This window comes from Lemur catta, chromosome 11 (genome assembly GCF_020740605.2).
Source record: "Lemur catta isolate mLemCat1 chromosome 11, mLemCat1.pri, whole genome shotgun sequence".
Taxonomy (NCBI): Eukaryota; Metazoa; Chordata; class Mammalia; order Primates; family Lemuridae; genus Lemur; species Lemur catta.
In genome coordinates this window covers 92,854,111-92,879,025 of record NC_059138.1, presented here as the reverse complement: position 1 = coordinate 92,879,025, position 24,915 = coordinate 92,854,111, and the positions used below count along the sequence as shown (strand labels likewise).

The 24,915-nt window shown below is 36.7% G+C and overlaps 2 protein-coding genes across 3 annotated transcripts in view; one reads left to right on the top strand and one right to left on the bottom strand.

Annotated features, from left to right (window-relative positions):
- Positions 1 to 22,286, bottom strand: part of SPATA48 (spermatogenesis associated 48) — a 49,291-nt gene extending 27,005 nt beyond the window's left edge. Inside the window, exons 1-2 of the mRNA XM_045564210.1 lie at positions 21,523 to 22,286; positions 11,304 to 11,401 (exon numbers count right to left, since the gene is read on the bottom strand). Of these exons, the coding sequence (XP_045420166.1) occupies positions 11,304 to 11,401; positions 21,523 to 22,081 (657 nt within the window). The 5' untranslated portion in view covers positions 22,082 to 22,286. The remainder of the gene's footprint in view (positions 1 to 11,303; positions 11,402 to 21,522) is intronic.
- A 2,363-nt stretch (positions 22,287 to 24,649) lies between these two features.
- Positions 24,650 to 24,915, top strand: part of LOC123647347 (zona pellucida binding protein) — a 121,353-nt gene continuing 121,087 nt past the window's right edge. The window contains exon 1 of one of the 2 annotated variants that reach the window (XM_045564721.1): positions 24,650 to 24,825. In XM_045564721.1, coding sequence (XP_045420677.1) covers positions 24,699 to 24,825 — 127 coding nt within the window. In that variant the 5' untranslated portion in view covers positions 24,650 to 24,698. The remainder of the gene's footprint in view (positions 24,826 to 24,915) is intronic. The other variant, XM_045564722.1, reaches the window with a different exon arrangement.

The window sequence follows — 24,915 nt, the reverse complement described above, 5'->3', positions numbered from 1 at the left end:
CTCTCCAGCATTCGTTACTCCCCATCTTTTTTTTTTTTTAAGACAGAGTCTCACTGTGTTGCCCGGGCTAGAGTGCTGTGGCATCAGCCTAGCTCACAGCAACCTCAAACTCCTGGGATCAAGCAATCATTCTGCCTCAGCCTCCCAAGGAGCTGAGACTACAGGCATGCACCACCGTGCCTGGCTAATTTTTTCTATATATATTTTTAGTTGTCCAGCTAATTCATTTCTATTTTTTTAGTAGAGATGGGGTCTCACTCCTGCTCAGGCTGGTCTTGAACTCCTGAGCTCAACCAATCCTCCTGCCTCAGCCTCCCAGAGTGCTAGGATTACAGGCGTGAGCCACCACACTTGGCCACCCCCCATCTTTTTAATAAAAGCCATTTTAACTGGGGTGAGATGATATTTCATTGTGGCTTTGATTTGCATTTCTCTGATGATTAGTGATGTTGAGCATTTTTTTACATAACTGTCGGCCGGCCTTCTGTATGTCTTCTTTTGAGAAATGTCTTTTTAGATCTTTTGCCCATTTTGTAATCAGATTATTTGTTTTTTTGCTGTTTAGTTGTTTGAGCTCCTTACATATTCTGGTTATTAACCCCTTGTCAGATGGATAGTTTGCAAATATTTTCTTTCATTTTGTGTGTTGTCTCTTTGCTTTGTTGATTTTTTTCCTTTGTTGTACAGGAGCTTTTTAGCTTGATATAACCCTATTTGTCTATTTTTGCTTTTGAGGTTTTACACAAAAAAATCTTTGCCCAGACAAAAGACATGGAGCATTTTCCCAATGTTTACTTCTAGCAATTTAATAGTTCCATGTCTTAGACTTAAGTCTTTAATCATTTTTTATTTGATTTTTTTAATATGGCAAGAAATAGGGGGTCTAGTTTCATTTTTCTGCATACTGTTACCCAGTTTTCCCATCACCATTTATTAAGGAGATTGTCCTTTCCCCATTGTATGTTCTTGGTGCCTTTGTCAAAAATGAGTTGACTGTAAATATGTGGATTTATGTTTGGTTTCCCTAATCTATTGGTCTATGTATTTATTTTTATCTTAGTTCCATGATGATTGTAGTACATTTTGAAGTCAAGTAGTATGATGCCTCTAGCTTTGTTTTTTTTTTCCTCAGGATTGTTTTGGATATTTGGGGTCTTTTATCGTTCAATATAAATTTCAGGATTGTTTTTTCTATTTCTGAAGAATCAACTTTTCTATTCATTACGTCCATTTTTTACTTGTTTCTAATCTGTATTTAAACTTGTTAATTATATTTTGTAAAATTTCATCAAAGCTACATTTAGTAAAATAATTAAAGTTTTCTTCTTTATTATGCTAGAATGTTGAATTGCATTGATTGATTTTTGAATATTAAGTGAATGTTTGCGTTATTGAGTTAATCTTCACTTGATTATTATATATTATCTTTTATAAATTATTGATTTTGATTTGCTAATACTTTGTAAAGATTTTTGTGTCTCTCTACATGAGAAACATTAGTCTGTAATTTTCTTTCTTTTTTGTAATATCTTTGTCTGGTCTTGTTTTATCAGGTAACGTTAGGCTCCTGAAATTATTTGAGAAGTGTTCCTTCTTTTATTTTCTGAAATGATGTGTATAAAATTGTGTGATGTCTTCCTAGAATGTTTGATAAAATTCATCAGTGAAACCATCTCGGTGTGGAGTTTTCCTTGTGGAAAGGTTTTTGATTTAAAAAAATTAATTTCTTTAATATATATAAGCATTTATATATTCTATTTCATCTACTGTTAATTTTGGGAAGTTGTATTTTTAAAGGATTTTGTTCATTTCATCTAAAATGTCAAATTAATTGGCATACAGACATTTGTAATATTCCCTTATTTTTCTTTTAGGATCTGTAGTAATAATCCTTCTTTATTTTATTATATTGGTAATATGTATTCTCTCTTCTTTTCTTGATCAGACTAACAAGAGGTCTATCACTTTTGTTGATCTTTTTAAAGAAAGAACTTTTGGTTTTTTGAAAATATTTAATTGACAAGTAAAAATTATATATATTCAAGGCATACAACATGATGATTTGATATACATATACATTATGTAATGATTATCCAGTCAAGTTAACTAGCACATCCATTATCATTCGTAGTTGTGTGTGGGGGGGGTAAGGATACTTGAAATCTGCTCTCTTATCACATTTGAAGTAAATAATACAGTATCATTAACTATAGTTACCATGCTGTATATTATATCCCCAGAATTTATTCATCTTAAAACCGAAACTTTGTATCCTTTGGCCAACATCTCCCCATTTTCTCCAACTTCTAGCTGCTGGTAACCATAGTTCTGCTTTTTATTTCTATAAGTTTGACTTTTTTAGGTTGTACATATAAGTGAAATCATATAGTATTTCTGTTTCTATGCCTGGCTTATTTCACTTAGCATAACGTACTCCAGGTTCATCCATGTTGTTGAAGGTGGCAGGATCTCCATCCTCTTAATGGCTGAATAATATTCTAATATATGTGTATATACCACTTTTTAAAAATTCATCTGTCACTGGACACTTAGGTAGGAAACAACTTTTGGCTTTTAAATTTTTCTCTCTAATGTATCTATTCTCTATTTTATTGACTCGTATCCTTATCTTTTTAAATCTTTTTTTTTTTTAATTTCAGTTCATCATGGGGGTACATAAGTTCAGGTTATATACAATGTCCATGTCCTGCCCATCCCCCCGAGTCAGAGCCCCAAGCGTGTCTATTCACCAGACAGTTCGCCTGGCACTCACTATGTAGTCATACCTCCATCCCCTCCCCCCACCCCCTACCTCCCTGAGTCAGCACCCTCAAGCATGACCATTCCCCAGACGGTGTGCAACGCACTCATCATGTAGGCATACACCCAACCCCTCCCCCCACCCCCCATCTCAATCTGATATCTAATTGGTACCCTTCCCCGATGTGCATTTAGGTGATGGTCAGGGAAACCAATTTTCTGGTAAGTACATGTGATGCTTCTTTATCCATTCTTTGGATACATCACTTAATATAATGGATTCCAACTCTCTCCAGGAAAACCAAAGAGATGTCGTATCACCGTTATTTCTTATAGCTGAGTAATACTCCATGGTATACCTATACCACAGTTTACTAATCCATTCGTGGATTGATGGGCATTTGGGTTGTTTCCACATCTTTGCAATTATGAATCGTGCTGCTATAAACATTTGGGTACAGGTGTCTTTGTTGTAGAATGACTTTTGTTCTTCTGGGTAGATGCCCAATAATGGGATTGCTGGATCGAATGGTAGGTCTACTTGAATCTGTTTAAGGTATCTCCATAATGCTTTCCACAGGGGTTGCACTGGTTTGCAGTCCCACCAGCAGTGTATGAGTGTTCCTGTCTCTCCACATCCACGCCAACATGTGTTGTTTTGGGACTTTTTGATAAAGGCCATTCTCACTGGAGTTAAGTGGTATCTCATTGTGGTTTTGATTTGCATTTCCCTGATGATTAGGGACGTTGAGCATTTTTTCATATGTTTGTTGGCCATTCTTATATCTTCTTTTGAAAAATTTCTATTCATATCCTTTGCCCATTTTTTGATAGGATTGTTTGATTTTTTCTTGCTGATTTTCCTGAGTTCTAAATAGATTCTTATCTTTTTAAATCTTATGCCTTCCTAACTTTGTTTTAACTTTTTTCTATTTTCTTTAGATTGAAACTTACATCATTAATTTTAGAACCTTTCTTGTTTTCTAATGTAAGCATATAGGGCTAGTTTTTTCTTTTTAATAAGAGTTTTAACTGTATTATACAAAATTTGATATGTTGTATTTTTATTATTATTCAGTTGAAATATTTTCTTATTTCTCTTGTGATTTCTTCTTTTATCCATGGATTATTTAGAAGTGCATTTAATTTTAAAATAGTTTGTGTTTTCCTAGATATATTATGATTATTGATTTTTGATTTAACTCTGTGGTGTTTTGAGAATATATATGGAATTATTTCAATACATTTAAATGTATTAAGATGTGTTTTATGGTCCTGCATATCATCTGTGGTAGTGAACATATCATGTGCATTTGAAATTAATATGTATTCAACATTTGGTGTAGTGTTTTATTTATATCAATTACCTGAAGGTGATTGATGTGTTGCTCAGATCTATGTATTTACTAATTGCTTTATCAATTAGACAAAGGTGTTAAAACCTCCTAATACTATCAGTGGAATTGTCTATTTGGGTCTGTTAACGTTTGCTTTATGTATTTTAAACCTTTTTTTAAATTTCAGCATATTATGGGGGTACAAATGTTTAGGTTATGTATATTGCCCTTGCTCCCCTCTCCTCCTCGAGTCAGAGGTTCAAGCATGTCCATCCCACAGACGGTGTGCATCACACTCATTATGTACATATATATACATCCCCTCCTTTCCCCTCCCATCTGCCCGATGCCAGATGAATGTTATTCCTATATGTGCACTTAGGTGTTGATCAGTTAAAGCCAATTTGATAGTGAATACATGTGGTGCTTATTTTTCCATTCTTGGGATCCTTCACTTAGTAGAATGGGTCCAGCTCTATTCAGAATAATACAAGAGGTGCTATATCACCATTGTTTTTTATGGCTGAGTAGAACTCCATGGTATATATATACCACATTTTATTAATCCCACGCATATATTGATGGGCACTTGGGTGGGTTGTTTCCACATCTTTGCAATTGTGAATTGTGCTGCTATATACATTTGAGAGCAGATGTCTTTTTTATAGAATGTCTTTTGTTCTTTTGGGTAGATGCCCAATAATGGGATTGCTGGATCGAGTGGTAGGTCTACTTGTATCTGTTTAAGGTATCTCCATATTGCTTTCCACAGAGGTTGCACTAGTTTGCAGTCCCACCAGAAGTGTATGAGTGTTCCTATCTCTCTGCATCCATGCCAGCATTTATTGTTTTGGGACTTTTTGATAAAGGCCATTATCACTGGAGTTAAGTGATATCTCATTGTGGTTTTGATTTGCATTTCCCTGATGATTAGAGATGTTGAGCATTTTTTATATGTTTGTTGACCATTCTTCTGTCTTCTTTCGAAAAGTTTCTATTCATGTCTTTTGCCCACTTTTTGATAGGGTTGTTTGATTTTTTTTTCTTGCTGATTTTCCTGAGTTCTAAATAGATTCTAGTTATCAGCCCTTTATCGGATGTGTAGCATGTGAAAAATTTTTCCCATTCTGTAGTTTGTCCATTTGCTCTCCTGACAGTTTCTTTGGCTGTGCAGAAGCTGTTTAATTTAATCAGGTCCCATTTATTTATTTCTGTTGTTGCTGTGATTGCCTTTGGGGTCCTCTTCATAAATTCTTTGCCTAGGCCAATGTCTATAAGAGTTTTTCTCACATTTTCTTCTAGAATTCTAATAGTTTCACTCCTAAGGTTTAAGTCTTTTATCCACTGTGATTTGATTTTTGTTAGAGGTGAAAGGTACGGATACTGTTTCAGTCTTCTACATGTGGCTATCCAGTTTTCCCAGCACCATTTATTGAATAAGGAATCTTTTCCCCAGTGTATGTTTTTGTCTGCTTTGTCAAAGATTAGATAGCTATATGAGGCTTTGTTAAAAGGTGAATATACATTTATGATCATTAGATTGTTTGGTATGTTAATTTTTGCCTTAGGTATCTTAAGTCTTTGTTACTAGGTGTGCATACATTTATGATTATTAGATTTTCTTGGAAAATTGACCCTTTTATAACTAAGACATCTCTCTCTTTATATCTTGTAATTCCCTTTGTCTTGAAGTCTACTTAATCTGACCTTAAAATAGCCACTACAGTCTATTTATGTTTTATTTACCTTGCATATATTTTCCATTGATTTACTTTCAACATATTTATATCTTTATATTTAAAGTGTGCCTGTTGTAGATATCGTATAGTTGTGTCTTGCTTTATTATCTATTCTGACAATGTCCACCTTACATTTGGAATGTTTAGTATTAATGTATTATCATTAATGTAACTATGATATATTTGGTTTAGGTGTAGGATTTTATTATTGGCATTTTGTTTGCCTTTTATATTTCTATTTCTCTGTTCCCTTTTTTCTGCCTTTTTTGGATTATTTAAATTTGCCATTCTGTTCTTTAGAATTCCAATTTAAACCATCAATTTGTTCTTTATACTTTTTTACATTATATTTTAGTGCTTGCAGTAGAAATAACAATATGCATCCTTAACTTTCTGTAGTCCACTTACAGTTAATATTATACTATTTCACATAAAATGTGCAAACATTACAACCTTAAGTCCATTTCCCACACCCTGTCATCCTTTACCCTATACTTGTCATATGTGTTAGGTATACATTCCTAAAGAACTTCAGAGGACAATGTTATACTTTTTGTTTTAAATGGCAATATGTACCTTAAAGAAATTAAAAGGAAAAAGTAATTCTTTATTATGCAGAATTTCCTACAGTTTACATCTGTTGGCAATCGATTTCCTTCACATCTACTACTGTGAACCATTCTGAATCAGTGGGCATATTGGATGATAAAGTATTAGGTTTCAAAAATACAGGAGACCTTGGTACCACAATTTTATTAATTGCTTGTAAATATTAAGCAAATCTCCTGCCTCATCCATTTTGATTTTTAATTGGTAGAATTTAACTGGTGAAATTATAAGTCCTTGTTTAAATGAATCCCGTATAACTGGCAGAAGTCTCTGGATCGCTTCAGGCATTAGTGAATAGTAGGACAATTTTGGCAAAGGTTTAGAATGGTCTATTCGGACTTTTCGATGCTCTACACTTTCAACCCTTCCTATTTCAGCTGAGGAAGATGCCAAAAAACATCCAGGTATTTCAGAAAGGTCAGGGATGTTACAGGCCTGAGTTTTGATCTTACCGATTTCTGCCTGCAGAGAGCACAGCAGTTCTGGTTCAGAGGAGTCAGGAAACTCTTAAGATTACTTCTTCCCCTGAAGAGAATTTCATAAGCCCTTTAGCTTGGAAAGTAAGTCTCGCCCTAGCAAGTTTTCTGTCACAGTAGCACATAGTAAAAAGATATGTTTTTCTGAAAATGGCCCTAATGTCACTTGGACAGGTCACATGGAAGAACTTCTTGAACTTGATTCAAAACCCCCACCACAGAAATGACATTTTTACTTCCAGGGATTTGTTGGCTTATTAAAGTGGGCTTTATGGTAGACAAGGTGGCCTCGGTATCCACTAGAATTGTTCAGGGTTTCCCATTTATCATCCTTTTTGTTTCACCATGTTTATTGAAAGGTATTAAGGGATACAATCTACCCAGTCCCTGGGAGCCCCATCAATGGGCTCCCCCTAGTGGTGAAACAGTCCCCACTGAAAGACACAAGCTCGTTGGTGGACTGACGCGATTGGGCTTGTCTCTCTCCCGGTGCTGGCTGTTTGCGATGAAGGCAGACACCTTGGGGTAATGAATTTCTTGTTCTAGAACCTCTTTGTTGTGGTTTAATATGAGGATAAGAGGGTGCCTTTGGTCTTGGCCCCTGTAATTGTAATTGGAGAGACATAAGCTTGTGAGTCTTTTGAGTTTTTTCTTGCTCTAGGATCCTCTGAAAAGCTAAGGCCACCAATTCAACTATAGCTGCAACTTCCCTCCTAGTAAGTTTTTCAATTAGGTCACGAAGTTCAGGAGAAAGTACATTTACAAATAGAGCCGTTAATGCCATTTCAATCTCTGCAGGAAATGCTCCTTGTATTCCTAGCCCAGAATGTTTTACAAATACTGCTTCTAAATAAACTCTGTAATCTAAAACTGGTTCTTTTGTTTTTTTCTGCAAGATTGTATAAATAACCAATCTTTTTTTTTTTTTTTGTAGAAAAACCTTAGAGATTGAATTTAAAAGGTTTTCAGCAATTTTTCTAGCTCCTTTTGGCCCTTCTCGTGAGGAGGTTTTGGAGGGTCTTTGAATATCTTCCTTAGGTTCTCTCCCTTCTGCTGCTGACATCCACTTTCCAGCCTCACCAGGTCCAAACGTAACACAAATACATTGGTAAAGGCCAGCGAGTTCTGGATTGTAAACTTCTATGAAGGTTCTAAATTCCTTGGTACGTTTTTGAGGATTTTTCCTTGGATTAGGGAAGTCTTCCAAGATGACTCTAAGTTAAATTTTAGACCATGGAGTAAAAGTGGGTATGACAGGCAGGCCTAGCTGATCACTTTGTAAATCGTTTGTTTTACTCCCCCTTTTACATTATCACAGGGTTAGTAGACTCAAAATATTTGGGTAAAGACTGATAGTGAGGAGGAGAAGTCAGGGGTTAATTCAGTAAAGGTACAGTCCTTTTTGGTAATGACCTCAGTTTGTTGATTAAGATTTTACTTTGCCTATTATAAGAAATCTTTTAGGGAGGCGATTTTTGATTCATTCAATTTTTCAGATGCTTTCACATACCAATTTTAAAAAATGCATCCCTTTGCTTTTGCAGGGTCTTTGATCCCTTTTTTACTAACGTGCACAACAAGTAAACAATTTTACCTAAATTAAAACTTCTCTATTTGGCTATCTTAATTCTAAATTGTCTCGAGTAAGGCTAACCCATTTTCTGAAAATGCGCAAGTTCTGGGTCCCTAATTCCTATAAAATTAGCATGATTCTCAGAAGGTAAAGTTCCAGACTCCTTGAATTGAGATAAACCCATATCAAAAAAAACAAACCAAACCAAAATAAAACAAAACAAAAAACAAAACCTACCTAAGGCCTCTAACTGGGTCCAATCCAGTTAATTATTGGATACACTCTGACCCTGGACCTAGTCCAGTCTATGAATTGCTCACATAATCTCAGAGACCTCTCAAAACAGTGGTTCCCCATTCCTCTTTCTCTCTCTCTCTCCCTTTCTCTCTCTCTCTCTCTCTTTCCTGTTTCAATCCTCACCGTGAGAGCAGAGCTGTGCAGGCCACTTCTAGTCCACCATCTTGGCCCTCTGCTTTTCCCATTATTTCTTATAATTTTTACAGTTTTCTGGAAAAGTAACATGAGTGCCTGTTAATCCATGTTCTCTACTTTATTAATTACTTTTTAATATTTTTTATTTCTCTTTCTGTGTTTTCTTTTGGTTTACTTTGCTGCTCATTTTCTACATTTTGAGAAGAAATTTTTATTCGCCTGAGAAGGATGCTACTGGTATCTGGTGGATAGAGATCAGGGATATTGATAATCATCCTACATTACATAGGATCGTCCCCCTAAGTAAACAATTATGAGGGCCAAAATGTTGATTATAGCAAGGTTGAGGAACTATGGTTTAACACATTCTGTTGCACTATTTAGTTTTTGTTCTTCAGTGAATCCAACCATATGTATATTATTTCTTCTTATAGGGTGCAGGCTTTCAGGTATTCAGCCCAAAGTAGTGGGTGATTTTCAACTTCAGCTACTGAGTTGAAACCCTATAAGACTGACAAAAGTTCAAATCAAACTCTTGATTGCCTCTGCCAGAACAGCAAATTCCTGCAAAGCCAAAGTGGCCCTAAGTGCTAGGCTTAAATTTTAAGAGTTTCTATCCTCTTGTTGGCCCAGTAATTTCTCTGTACCTTATTAGCTCCTTGATATTTAAAGAAAAATAAATATTAATCCAGTTGTTTTGCCAAACTATTGGCTCATATTTTTAGCTTCCACTACTGGAAGTAAAACATCCAGATTTATTTCCTCTCATAAAAAGCCTAAACTTATTTTATATTTAAACAAGTACACTAATAAGCACTTGCAAGTACCTACTTCAAAATTCTAACTCTAAAGTCATTAAACCATGCAGCTTTGCCATGAATTTGTAGCTTAGTTGAAAAAAAGCAACAATGCCTTCAATGTTTTGTAGTGTTCATTTTGATTTACTCTCACAGGACTTACCTATAGGAGCAATGGATCCTTTGATAAGAGTTTGAAGACATAAGTAAAACTAATAAATACACATTTTCATTATCCTTGCCATCAAATTCTACATTTTGTCTGAATTTGGAATAGCCCCAAACAGGCCAAATTACCCCTCTAATTCCATGAGTTCCCTATGTGAGAAAAATGCATAGGACAAAGAAAAATATGAAGCCCTACCATGGTTGTGTGGCATCTTGACTAAAGGAGGCATTGATGTAATTTAAATAACCTTTTTGTTCCATATTCTTTGTTTCATGACCATGTACTGTAGTGCAACTGTTGATATGTGAGAGGTATGCCCATCCCCCTTTGTGGCAAAATTAGAAAGGGTTATTGTGAAGGGAGAGGTGGGAAAAGAAGAAATCAACATGACACTATTACTGCAGGTAAATTCTCAGGAAGATCAATTTTGGAAGGAATACACGAAGGAATTACAGAATTGGAAATAAATTCCTTAAAATGTATTCATATCTTTATTGCTAATGAATATAGTGTTTATTTTTGCGGGGATGAAAATATTCTAAAATTAGATTGTGGTGATGGTTGCACAACTCTGTGACTAACCTAAAAAACATTGAATTGCACATTTTAAATGGGTGAATTTTATGGTATGTGAAATATGTCTCAATAAGGCTGTTTTAAAAAAATCTTTGCATGTCTATGTATCTCTTAGCTGTCTTTAAGTATCCTAATTTAAATGTTGAGGGTTTACAGACTAAAACTTACACAGGAAAATGATTAAGTAAGAACATGATACTTAAATTCAGAAAACATCTAGGTTTAAATTTTGGTTTTGTATTTACTATCTGTCTGACCAAAAACCAGTTACTTAATAGCACTGGGGTTCAGTTTTCTCAAATAATATGGGAATAACAATACACTCTTGTTTGGAAGCAGAGATTGAGATAGGATTGTTCAAGCGATAGAATGTGGGAGCACCCTCAGTGCAGTGGAGTGAGGAGAGTGGCCAGGAAGAGAGGAAGAAGCTAGGAAGAATGCTGTCTCAGCTGGACAGCAGCTTTGGTCTGTTCCCTCAAGGAAGTCAGTCAGCCAGTCACTTGCCAAAATCTGAGGGGGCAGTGTGAAAGGGTGCAGTCTTCCAGGCTGGTGGCTGTTATCCTTTTAGTGATCACCACTCACTGTTCCTGGGGGTGGGCACACTTGCTAGAAAAGGGGGTCTATGTTGGGCAACAGCAGCATCCACAGCTCACTCCTCCCCCATAGTATTGCTGTAGGAATGACACAGGACAATGCATAACATACAGGGACCACAAAGGCCTGCACAGTGCCTGGCACATAGCTATTCTGCTAGGGCATAAAATACCAAATGCACAGACAGTGAAAGGAACTAATGATAACTATTGTGTAAAATCACCCAGTAAGAAAATCTTACCGTACACGTTGCTTCCTCGTCAAATGTATATGCATGATTTATTGAACATGCTTCACGGTGAGGTCTTAAAGAAGTAACTTTCAGTGGGCTTGTCCAACCTCAAAAAAGAATCCATGTGTTTTAGGTTAAAAATGCAATAAAAGTTGTTTCTTTTACCAGAAATATTTCCTATTAGAAAGGTAAATTGTGTGGTGTTAATTGATTCTTTAAAGGATCATCTAATAACTTTTCTCAACAGTGAGAACAGCATAGCTCTAGAATTTACATGTTAGCATAATTAAAACAGTGCCAAATGAATTACTTTTTATTTATTACTTATTATTGGAGGAGAACTAATTGGTACTATTAATCTGTGTGTGTGTACATAGACATGTTGGGGATGGTGGTGATACAAAGTGAGTCTGGTTATTGTGTAGATAATTCATCCAATGATAGATTAGAAGTCCTAAAAACCTAGAAAATATAAAAGCAGCCTTCAAAAATATTTTAGTCCACCATAATGGAAGCTGATGTGTATATAAAGGTGAAAAACAGGGTTCCTAAATTTGAGGTGACCATGAGCAAATGGCAAATACAGACACGAAAGTAGATAATTTCAAAGTAATGTGGCAACTGCAATAATAGTGGAGCTCAGAGAGCTGTGGGGAAGCATAGGAAGGATATCTAGTCCGACCAGATTGTTGAAACCTAGGGATGTCTTCCTGAAGATGACATCTGATCTAATCTTGACAATTGAGTAGTACTTGGATAAAAAGGGAAATGGGGAAAGGGTAGTCATTCCAGGCAGGGAAACAGTATGTGCAATGGTAGGCATGACCTGTGAGAGTATGAAAACATGTACAAAAAATTGCAAAATGTTAGGTATAGCTAGATCATAAAATAGTAGATGGGAAATGGTGAAAGATGAACAAGAGAAGTAGGCCAGGATCAGGTCATGAAAGTCTTGGATTTAACTTGCAGTTGGATTGCCATTGGGGAGTTTTAATAAGAGATATTGAATACTCTGGCTTGGATAGGTGACCAGTATAGATGAAGATAATTGTAATACTTCTGGTAGTTTCCATAGAGATCTTTTCTCCTACCCCATGAGGGCTTCTGACTTGGTCCTCTACTTCATAGCTTTGCTCCATGAATTATTCCAGCTTGGCAACATGTGAATGTAAAAGTTACAATATGAGAGCTAGGTGGACAGTACAGAGATGTTGATGCAAGGGAGAGAGGAGTTGTGAAAAATACTTAGCACAGCACGAGAATGGCCATCTGTGGACCTCACTCAGGTGGAGCTCTATAACAGACTCCAATAGATCTTGGGACTTAATTATGTGTATAGTTTCTTGCTCTTGTGCCAGAGTGACCTGCATGAGTTGTTTGACACATCTGAGCTTCATGTTTCTCACCTTTAATGACTGTTTTCAGAATTATTAAAACTATAATTAATAAATATAAAGGAATAGGCAAACTGTGGCATATAGCTTAAATACTCAACATGTTTATTACAGGTTTATTAATTACCAGTTATTAGTAATTGTAGCATTCATATAGTAATACCATTTTTATCGTGATGATGATGATAATTTAGTCAATATTTGACTAAGAAAATCAGGACAGAATCTGTAAAAGGGACTGGCAAGGGAGCGATGGGGAACAAGTAGATGCTGGATAGTCTGTGGTTTTAGAAGGTGTCAGCAGGCCTCAGTGCACCGCTGTTGACTGTAAAGACAGAGGAGACCACATGAGAAGAATGTGGGTAGCCTCTAGGAGGAGAGAGACTCTGGCTGACAGTGAATAAGGAAACAGGCATCTCAGATCCATGAAACTGGATTCTGCAACAATCTGAATAAGCTTGTAAATATATTTTTTCCCTGTACCCTTTACATGAGAACCAAGATGATGTTTTTTTTTTCTTTTTGAGATAGAGTCTTGCTCTGCCTCTAGGGCTAGAGTGCAGTGGTGTCATTGTAGGTCACTGCAACTTCAAAATCTCAAATTCCTGGGCTTAAGCCATCCTCCTGCCTCAGCCTCCTGAATAACTGGGAGTACAGGTGCATGCCACCATGCCCAGCTATTTTTTTCTATTTGTAGTACAGACAGGGTCTTGCTTTTGCTCAGGCTCATCTCAAACTTCTAAGCTCAAGTGATCCTCCCACCTCAGCCTCCCAAAGTGATAGGATTATAGGGGTGAGCCACCATGCCTGGCCCAAAATGATACCTTGATTTTGGCATTATTAGATCCTAAACAGAGGATCCAGATGAGGTCCCCACAAAACTGTGAATTAATTAATGAGTTTTGTTTTAAGCTGCTCAAGTTTGTGGTCATTTGTTATATCAGCAAAAGAAAACTAACACAGACACCTAGCTGAGAGGCCAAGGCAACAAGAGACAGGGAGTGTCAAATTCCATGATCATTTCAGTTTTAAGAACCATGAGGATAATTCTGTCTATGACACAGCTGTGCAAAGGAAGTTCTCTAGAGAGAAGTCCATCATGCCAAGAGCAACAGGCTGGCACTTTGTGTATCTATCTTACTTGGAGTCATTCAAGCAACTTCTTTAAAAATGAGGAAAGTAGGAAAACATAAATTTTGATTTTTAAGCCAGAGTAGAAGAAAGGAAACAGGACAATGAATTATAGCTATTATCTCAGGGTCAAAAAATTTAGTCTAAGAATGATGATGTCCTTTCTTCCACTCAATTTCAGTATCTACTGTTACAAAACAAACAACCCTAAACTCTAGTGGCTTAAACACCAATTTACCATCTCCCAGGATTCTGAAGATAGTTAGGGGTGGTTCTATTTCATGTGGTGTCAGTTTGGGTGGCTGGAAAGGTCCCAAATGGCCTCATTCTCATGGCTGGCAAGTTAGTATTGACTGTTAGCTGTGTGCTCAGGTGGGTCTTCTGGAAAGTCCTTAGTGTTTTTTCCATGGGCCTAAGTTGGGTCTTTCACAGGATAGTGACTGAGACCCCAGCAGAAGAAGCTCAAGAGGACCAGACCAATGTGCAAGTACTTGCCAAGTCCCCACTTGTATCATGCTCACTAACATCTCCTTGGCCAGAGCCACTCATATGTGCAGGCCTCAAATCAGCCTGGGAGGTAAACAGACCTAGTTTCTTGGTAAGAGTTGGAGACACATGCAGGGAAAGGGGAAATCATTGAGGGCCACTTTTAAGACCAGCCATCATATACCTCTTCTTCATAACTCACAGTCCCACTTCACTTCCATGCCACAAAGCAAATGGCGAATCTTTTGTCAAGAAAAGCACTGTAGCATTTTCTTACTTCTTAGGAAGTTAACACATTTAAAACTGTGACCATTCTAATTGTGAGTGGGTTTCATGTGTAACCCATGAAATTGTATGAATTTGAAAGGGTCTGACATAAATCCTATTTTCCAAAGGGCCCTGATATTTTTACTATAAAAACACTGTAATATGTTGCTTTTTAGAATTACAAAAACTGTGTAATAGGACAAAGATTCAAGGGCTAGTCTGTGTATTTTGTGTTCTTATTCATTTATTTTCTATTCTCTACTGGTTATGGAAAGGTTTTCATAATACTTAAAATCCCCATTGTTAGTGGTTTCCCCTGAGTTTTCATTATTAATACAGCTAAAGTAGATCAGTTTTGCTGATTTTTTTTTAAAATTTAGGTTTAGCTGCTTTTCTGTACTGCATTTCTAGTCTCTATTTTATTCATATGCACCAAATTATCAGAGCTTTGAAATATATGAAGCAAACATTGACAGAATTGAAGAGAAAAATAGACAATGCTATAATAATTATTGGATACTTCAATATCTCACTTTCAGTAGTGGATAGAATAACCAGACCAGGTTCAATAAGAAAATAGAGAACTAGAACAACACAATAATGCAATTTGACCTAACAGAACAATCCACCCACCAGCAGAATATACATTTTCCTCAAGTACACATAAAACATTCTCTAGAATTGACTATACATTAAACCACAAGTCTTCATAAATTTGAAAACATTGAAATCATACAAAGTGTATTTTCCAGTCAAAATCAAACTAATAATCAATAAAAGAAGGAAAACTGGAAAATTAACAAATATATGGAAATTAAACACTACACTACTAAACAATCCATGGATCAAAGAATAAATCCCAAAGAAAATTGGAAATTATCTTGAGAAAAATGAAAATGAAAACATAACATAACAAAAACTATGGAGAATGACATCAGCAAGATGATGAAGTAGGAAGCCCCAAACCTCCTCCCACTATCAAGAAACTGATTCAGCAATAATTCATGGACATATCCCCCTTGTGAGAAATTCAGAAACTAAGTGAAAGGCTCCTACATCTCAGTAGAATGCAAAACCAGACTCACTGAAACTGATGTGGAGATTCAGGTGGGACATCCTTGTGCAGAGTCCCTTCCCCTGGTGCAGTTCCATACAATCAGGAAGAGAACCCCTAACTCCCAGATTCACTTAGAGGAGGAAATGGGTAGGTTTACATGCCCAGCACCCTACCTTTTCCAAGGGGGCTCTCCAGAAGACCAGCTTTTGTCTCACCATTCCTGGAGCCCTGATGGTTCTGGCACAGTCTAGTGACCCAAGAGAGAACAGAGGTGGTATTTTGGGCTGGTAGGTGCCATAGGTTATCTCCTCTGCTCAACACAGAGTGAACAGATAACAAAATCTCAGCTGTCAGCTTCCACCTTGGAAGAGAAAGAGTTAACCCAGTGCCCCAACTTCTCTGGGATTTCCCAAAGAACTAACATCTGTCTCACCAGTCCTGGAGCTCTCTGATGGGTCCAACACAGTCTAGCCACCTGGACACATGCTTCTGGGCTTATAGATCTAGATATAGAGTGGCCACCATAAATCTAGATGCCAGAGTATAAAAAGCTGATTCAGCACCCCAGCTTCTCTGGAGCTTCCCAAAGAACTAGCATCTGTCTTGCCAGTCTTGAAACTCTGATAGGTCTAGCACAATGTAGCTGCCTGGGGAGAATGGAAATGGCATTTTGGGCTAATAGGCACCATGGCTTATTCCTGCTCGGTCTAGAGAAAGTGAACAAAAATCCCAGCTCTCAGCTTCCCTCAAGGAAGAAGAGTTGGAAGAGGCACCTAGAATCTCTGGCCAAGCTGATAGTTGAAGTCCTTCTCTGTTACAAGCCAAATTCATGATGACCAGAAGTGCCTGCTTTGTCTAACACACAAACACCTACATAGAGAGTCAAGGAAAAAGAAAAATCAGGCAAAGATTCTCGAAACAAAGGAAGAACATAAATCTTCAGAAACTGACCCTAACAAAATGGAGTCACATGACCTACCTGACAGAAAATTCAAAATAACTCTCATAACGATACTCAACAAGGTCAAGAGAATCAGAATTGAAGATAAATATAGACATCAATACAATAATAGCAGGAAATTTCAATATCTCACTTTCAATAATGGATAGAACATCCAGAGAGAAGATCAATAAGGAAATAGAGGACTTAAATAAAACATAGACCAAATGGATCTAACAAATACAGAACATTCCACCCAACAGCAGCAAAATACACATTCTTATCAAGAACACACACATAATTCTTGAGGATAGATCACATGTTAGGCCACAAAACAAATCATAAAACAATATGATAGAAATCATGCCAAGTGTCATTTCTGACCACAATGGAATAAAACTAGAAAACAATAGCAGAAGGAAAGTGGAAAACTCATAAGTATGAGGATATTACTCACTACACTATTAAACAAAAGCCTTCTTTGTATCCAAGAAGAAATAAAAAAGGAAATCAGAAAATACCTTGAGACAAACAAAAATGAAAATATAAGGTACTAAAACTTATTGTATGCAGAAAAAGCAGAGCCTTAGAGGGAAGTTCATAGTAATAAACACCTACATTAAAAAAGAAGAAAGATTTCAAAGAAACAACCTAACCTTACACCTCAAGGAACAAGAAACAGAAAAAATTAATCCCAAATTCAGCAGAAAGAAGAAAATAACAAAGATTAGAGCATATATAAACAAAATTGAAAATGGAAAATCAAAAGAGAAAATCAGTAAAACCAAGAGTTGGTTCTTTAAAAAAATTCAACAAAATTGAGAAACATTTAAATTGACTAAGAAAAAAATAGAGAAGCCCAAATAAAACAAGAAATGAAGGTTTTCTAATTTTACAGAAATAAAAAGGATTATAGGAGTGTACAATAAACAATTTTACACCAACAAATTGAATAATTGAGATGAATAGGACAAATTTCTAGAAATGCACAACCTACTAAGACTGAGTCATGAAGAAATATAAACTGTGAACAGACCTATAACTAAAAAAGAAGATTGAAGTAGTAATCAAAAACTTTCCACCAAGGAAAAGCCTAGGACCAGATGGCTTCACTGGTGAATTCTACCAAACATTTAAAGAATTTCAAGACCAATTCTCCTCACAGTTAAAAAAAATTGAGGATGGAAAATATTCCTGATTAGTGATGCAAAAATCCTGAACAAAATACTAGCACACAGAATTTAATAGCACATTAAAAGGATTATACATCATGATCAAGTCAGCTTTACCCCATGAATGCAAGGAATTGAAATTATGTACTCTTGGTGGGAATATAAAATGACGTAGCCCTATAGAAAACAGTATGGCAGTTCCTAAACATTTAAAAATAAAATGGCCATGTGATCAAGCATTTCTACTATTGGATTATATATCTCCTCAAATTGAAAGTAAGGTATTAAGGAGAAAGTTGTAAGCCCATGTTCATAGCAGTTTTATTCATTATAACCAAACTGTGAAGCTTCCTAAGTGTCCATCAACGGGTGAATTGATAAAACGTAGTATATACACAAAATGGAATATTATTCAGCCTTGAAAAAGAATGAATTTTTGAAATATACTACAACATGGATGAAACTTGAGGGGCATTATGCTAAGTAAAACAAGCCAATCACAAAAGGCAAATACTGTATGCTTTCACTTACATGATGAACCTGAAATAGTCAAATTTATAGATACAGAAAATATAATGGTGGCATCTAGGGGCTATGGAAAAGAGGGAACTAGGAATTGTTGTTTAATGAGTAGTATCAGTATTGCAAAATGAAGTGAGTCCTGGAGATGGATACTGGTGATGGTTATACAATGTGAATGCACTTAATACCAACGAACTATATGCTTAAAAAATGATTAGGATGGTTGTTACAGAGTGAATGTTTGTGTCCCTTCATATGGTGAAGCCCTAACCCCCAATGTGATGTTACTTGGAGGTGAGATCTTTGGGAGATAATTAGATTTAGATGAGGTCAAGAGGGTGACTCCCAAGATGGGATTAGTGTCCTTTTAAGAAGAAGAGAGACTAGAGTGTGTTTTCTCTCTGTCTGTCTGTCTGTCTCTCTCTCTCTCTCTCTGCTATATGAGGACACAGGGAAAAGGCAGCCTTCTATAAACCAAGATGTCCCTCACCAGGAACCAAATCTGCTTATTCCTTGATCTTTGATTTCCCAGCCTCGAGAACTGTGAGAAATAAATGGCTGTTGCTTCAGCTACCCAGTGTTTGGTATTTTGTTATAGTAGCCTGAGCTAAAACAATGGTTAAAAAAAGGAAGACACACAAAGAGTTATAAATATTGATATCAGGAGCCTAAATGGGAGAAAGATCAAGGCGGTGTCAATAGACAAACTGTATTTTCTCTGTGATAAGGAAGACTGGATCATCTGCTGCAATAAATGGCAGAATCCAGTAAAAGGTTTGAATGTAATTAGTATAAGTTTAGAGTAGTTGATTGGGAGATAATAGAGAGAGCCAGCTGGAACAACAAAGCAAGTACTGAACCCAGTTAAAGATCTAGACAAGGTTGGAATGGGGCAAGAATACATCAGAAATATAATCTTTTATAATCTTGCTATGATCTTTGTGAAAGCCCACTGAAAAGAGTGCCGGTTTGTGATGTAATTAATTCTGAGATGCCCTTCTTCATCAAAACATATATTAGAAATAATGTATTCATATATTTAGGTTTTCTAAAACCTGAAAGTACTTATAATTTATAATTAATGATTATTCCCAGGATCTACAAAGTCATTGAAAGCCCAGAACAAATTATATTGAACTCACTCTCCAAACTGCAGGTATTACTCTTTGAAACTGTTAATGGCTAATAATAACAGCCACTATTAATTGAATGTTTTATTGGGTTTAAGGGATTTTGCTAAGCACTTTACATGTCTTAGTTCATTTAATTCTTACAACTGTATAAGGGAAGTACTATTATTCCCAAATTATGTGTGAAGGAATTGAAAATTCTGGACTTTATACAATCTGACATCAGTTTCTTTCTGTATGTCAGGTATTTTTACATCAAGTGGCCCTTACTATTATTTTATAAAGTATTACTATTATGTGAATTTTATAATTGAGGATATACAGGCATGATGAGAATAGTAACTAGCCCTGGGTCATATAGCAAGTAAACTTTTGCCAATATTTGAGCCCAGGGAGTCTGACTATCCTCTGAATTCTTCTGTTGTACCGATTCAGGCATTGAAATACACAGGATGACTCTAAACTTGCTTATAAATTGTTGGTCCAAAGTCCATTAACACCATTTTAATCATGTTAGTTTTACTAGGATAAATCATTCTTCAACCTATAATTTCTAGGAATAACATTTTAAGAGTCCACTCTTAAAAGAACTTACAAGAATAAACCAACAATGTTCTCTTAAAGATTATACTAGACTGGGGTTTTCTGTTTACAAGGTATGTGGCATCCTTGCCTAAAATGGGAAGAATAACTTCCGTTCTTTTAAGGAAACATTCTTGATAATGAATGCTATTATACATTGAAATATTAGTGAAGGTTGAGCTTAAGCTAACTTTCTGGACAGACTAGAAAAATCAGAATCAGTTAAATGTACTGTGTCTGTGGGAAGGACCTAGACTTAACAGTTGTTTCCTCAATGGCAACATTTTTAGCATGTAAGATAGTATCTGTCACTTGTAGATACAAGTGGATTTGATTCTCAGTAATACCATATTTCCTAGATCATATTTCCAATGGATTATAATTTATTGTCAAGATAGGTTGTTGAATCTCATTTATACCCTTTATATGAAAATTCCATAATAAACTCAGAATTTCCCTAAACCAACTTGGTAAGGCAATAACTGGACTGTAAATTAAAAGAAAAACTCATCCTCTGCTTATATCTTTCCAAATTCCTCCTTCTGGCTCAAAAATGGATATGTGGAGGGTGAGGCAGGGGAGAGTTATGTTGTGGGTTTTTTCATTTTTATTACATTTTCCTTTACTTTTACCCTCTTTGTAACCTTCTTTCTCCATGGAAGAGTGGCAGAAACCATGAATCCCCACTGCCCCAACATATAGTGGCCTCACTGTTCCACCACACGTTTCCCTTAGTCCTCCAGTCTATGGCTGGGTGCTGAAGAGGCCCTGTGTAAGGGTGGTGCAATCTCTGATACTAGAGTAAGCCTAACACCTCTTGCTACAACATTTGTCCTTTTCCTTTTCACACACTCAAAGATGCTCATCTCTTTTCACTCCGTGCCTGCTAGACAACTTCCATACAGGAAGTAGTCCCTGCGGCTTCCCTTTGGAGGTGTTTCTTATCACTTCTGGGCCAGGCCTGTGACCATCTACGGGAGTTCTCACAGAGAAACCATCTGATACTGATGTCAGCAAGGGGTGATCAATCCTGCCTCCAGAGCTGTGGAGCTATTTATGCAGAGTTTGCTTCTTTTCAGTTCCTGTACTTTCTGAACCCAAAATATTTACTTTCCAGTACTCACCCCTTTTATTTCAGCTCCTGTAACCCAACTCTTTCATAACCACCAGCAAATTAATTTTTTGAGGGAGAGAAACAGATAAGGAGGCTCAATGTACAATTATCAAAGTGATACATAAATTCCCTGTTAGTAAAATAAATTTATCCATATGTCTGCAATAAATAATGTTATACATTTTGTGTTGGTCACTTAAACTAATCAATGTATTTCTTAAAAAACAAAATTTTGTTTTATATATAAGTTTATAAATGGTTTGTAATTCTTACTACTTTTTTCTTACAACCTGGAATTTAAGAATAAGAAAATCTTATTCGGTTCTTTATAATTTTATGTTAATTTAACCACAAACATACTGAATCCTGTATCCATATTCTCCTCCCTTGTTCGAATATTTAAAAAATATAAAGTAAATGTCACTTTATTTACCTCCAAGTCTTGCTCTGATGGAAATGTCTGGTACTTCCCTGGAATTCCATCTCCTGTCCTGTTGCAGTTCTTCTGACAGAATTGTTTGCCTTTTTATTGTTGTTTGAAAACCTGCATCTGGTCTGGGAACTCGGTGTTGAGGTTTCACATCACTGTAACTCACTAAATTTGGTATGGTTCTGCCAATGCCAGGCTTTAAATCAGCATCACCACCAGGGCTCATAAACCCTGAACAGGGATCACCTAAAGGCACATCATCCCGAAGTGGAAATAATGGGTAATGTGGCCCATATGGTGGGGGATAAGGATAGTGTACATGATAGTCTGGCAGGACGGAAGGTGGGTAAGGGTGAAATTTAAGAAAAGAAGGGTTGTATTTCTTTTCAAATCTGCCACAGGCATGTCTGTCCTCAAATCCTTTCACAAAAGGCATATTCATTTTTCTTAAGAGGTCACAGTAGTGTGGGTAATCTATATTCTCAACAGCCTTTGTTCCTGAAAGGATGGACCTTTTAGAGACACTTATCTTTCCAGGTGTGTCCTGAACCTCTGTATCCATAGCGTTTCTCTTTAGAATTTTTGATAACTATAAATTAAGTACTTCTGCTGATTCTTTTAACAATATAAACTCATATTTCCAAAAACTGAAAATGAGGGTTAATATAGTATAAAATTATTCATTCAGCTTTCTAAATGTTGGTAGAGTAGGGTTTTTTTTTTTTTTAAGGTAAATTATTTTTCTCCACCAAAGGAAGGATAGGGCAGTAAAGGAACATAGCAGCAGAAGAAAAAAAGCAGAACCCTTGTTGCTTGGTAACAGCTAGAACTCTAACACATTGAACCATTTATTATGTACTTCATAATTAAATTCTTAAGAAAATCAAAATACCCTTGATAGTGATATTTTCATGATACTCTTCTCCCCAATGCTCAGAAAAGCTGTGGTAACTTATTTATTTTTAAATTTTTCCATAAGTTGATACTTTACGTGTATAAAACATATTTAAGGAGTATAAAGAAGTTAATCCAGTGATAATATATTTTTAAAAGTACATATGTAATTACAATTATGTATTAATGCTCTAGATATAACACTTGCTATCTAAATAAACATTAAGTTTAAATGCACTGCAAAATATAGACATTTATTGCAGTAAAGTTGAATTAGTGTATCTAACTTTTAAGGAAAATAATTTTCAAATTACAGTCAAAAGTGCAGGTTCATCCTTTACATGCCCTAAATTATCTTTACATCCTTTAATGTACCATGATACCCAGAGTAATTCTGCAAACTCATTTTAGAAAACTACAATAAATAGGATATCAGTTATTAGTCTACACATAAAATGTCATTTAAATCATTAATATACCAGGTCACTTAAACATTCTTTTCCACTAAATAATTTCTTCTTGCATGAAAGAAAATTGCTACTGTAAGAATTCCAAATATTAGAATTTGGGGATAAAACATCACACCTTAGTGCAGCAAAAGTGCAAAACAGGCATGACTGTATCTTTGAAGAGCCAGGCACATAATATGTAAGTCAGACCAACTTACAACAGCAAGAGGTGGTGATATCCAATCCCTGCTAAAACCAGAATACCTATGCCCCACCTAAAATCATTAAATTTTTAAGATATACTCTTAGAGAGGTGGGAAAGCTGAATTAAGTGGATAGGGTATCAGTTTGAAATCCCTCATCCAGAACACAGTGTACCAAGTGACACTTTTTAGTCCACTCAGGATCACTCATTTCTTCATTTTAAAGGCGTCAATTCATTTACTATTAGGCATTCTGTCTTTAGTTTCTCAGAGTTCATTCAATGTATTTGCACCAACTGTGTAATATTTATTTCTACCACAGGCATGTTCCCATTGATTAAATCATTCCAGCACCAGAAAAGTAGAGGCATGATGCTCTTTCAATTTCTATAAAACAAGTTCTGGTTATAAAGTCCCTCTTAGGCTGTGTAGGGGAAAAAATAATAACCTCCACAGGTTCATAATTGGAATGGACCCTCATTACAAAAGACAGATTAACAAGAAAAAGACAAACAGAAATTTTATTATGCATATTTTATTTACATATGGGAAACACTCAGAGAATGAATAGTTCTCAAACAGGTGGCTTTGAATTCTACCTTATATAGCATCTTCAACAAAGAACAGTAAAATATGACAAAAGAAAAGGACTTTGAGTCTCTACAGGCAGCAACTTGAGAGGAAGGCAAATAAATGGCAAAGATTAGTAAAGCTTGTTAATATTAATTAATCTGGTATCACCTCAAGGCTGATGAGGGTCTGATGTTGTTTTCAGTGGTTAACTCTTGTTTTCCATGGGGGGAAAGAAGATACCTTTTGTCTTTGTAAATTTATGTCCTGCTTTTAGAAAAAAAGAGGGAGGAAAGAGAGGTCTCTTGCATCTGCTGCTTCTTGTCTTCAGCTGAACAATCTTTCATATTTTGGGGAGACATAGTCTGGTTTCCCACAGTTGACAGGTGGTTTTCTGTGTTTTTCTGAATTTAGGTGATATGAGATCATCTTCCAGGCTGCGTATTGGAAGAAAATCCATTTCATCTATGGTCATTTCTTCCGTTTTTCCATCATGCTTCTTTCTGGGACTAAAGGCCTTACCTTTAATTTCCGCTAGATGTGTGTTGCATTTATCTCCCAAGTAAGTTCCACACATCCATCAAATACTAGTTGCTGACATTACTAGATCCAGGCAATACTCTGAGGGTTGTACGTGTCTTAACTCATAAATTCTATCTGTTGTTCCGACTGGCCCTCAAATGCTGAGACTCAGGCTACGACCCGGCTTACGAAAAGGGCCTTCCATCTGTCCACAAACGCCACATGAAAATAAAGGCGCGGACATTGGGGCCCAACGTTCCCTTGCCAGCTCAAGAATCTTCGACAGGTCGCTTATGTGCCTGAGGATTCCCTGAGTGACAGCGTTGTCCCGAAGGCCCAGTGGACTCTCAGAGCAAGCGTTCCTCTCTTCAGCTTCCTGGAGAGTAAGACCTTCCACTAGCCGACTGCCCTGGCGGAAGCGCCGCGGTGTCCGTCCGGTCCTTCCTTCCGGCCCGCCGCCCGCCAACTTCCGGCGGCGGGTGGGCGCGCGCAGCGTAACGTCCTTTTGCGCGGACACTCGGCAGGCGACGGCGGCGTGTGGATGGAGGCCTCGGCCGCTGGCCGGGCGCGGCGGGGCTGGCGGCGGGCCCGGGACGCGGGCTCCCCGCTCTCCCGGGCCGCTGTCCTCCTCTTTCTCTCCGCCTTCCTTGTGCGGGCGCCCCCGTCAGGTGAGCGGTGGTACCACCTGGCGACGGGCTCGGCGGGGGCAACCTTGATCCCCCTGCCCCACTGGGAATTGCTTTTCTTGTGTCACGTGC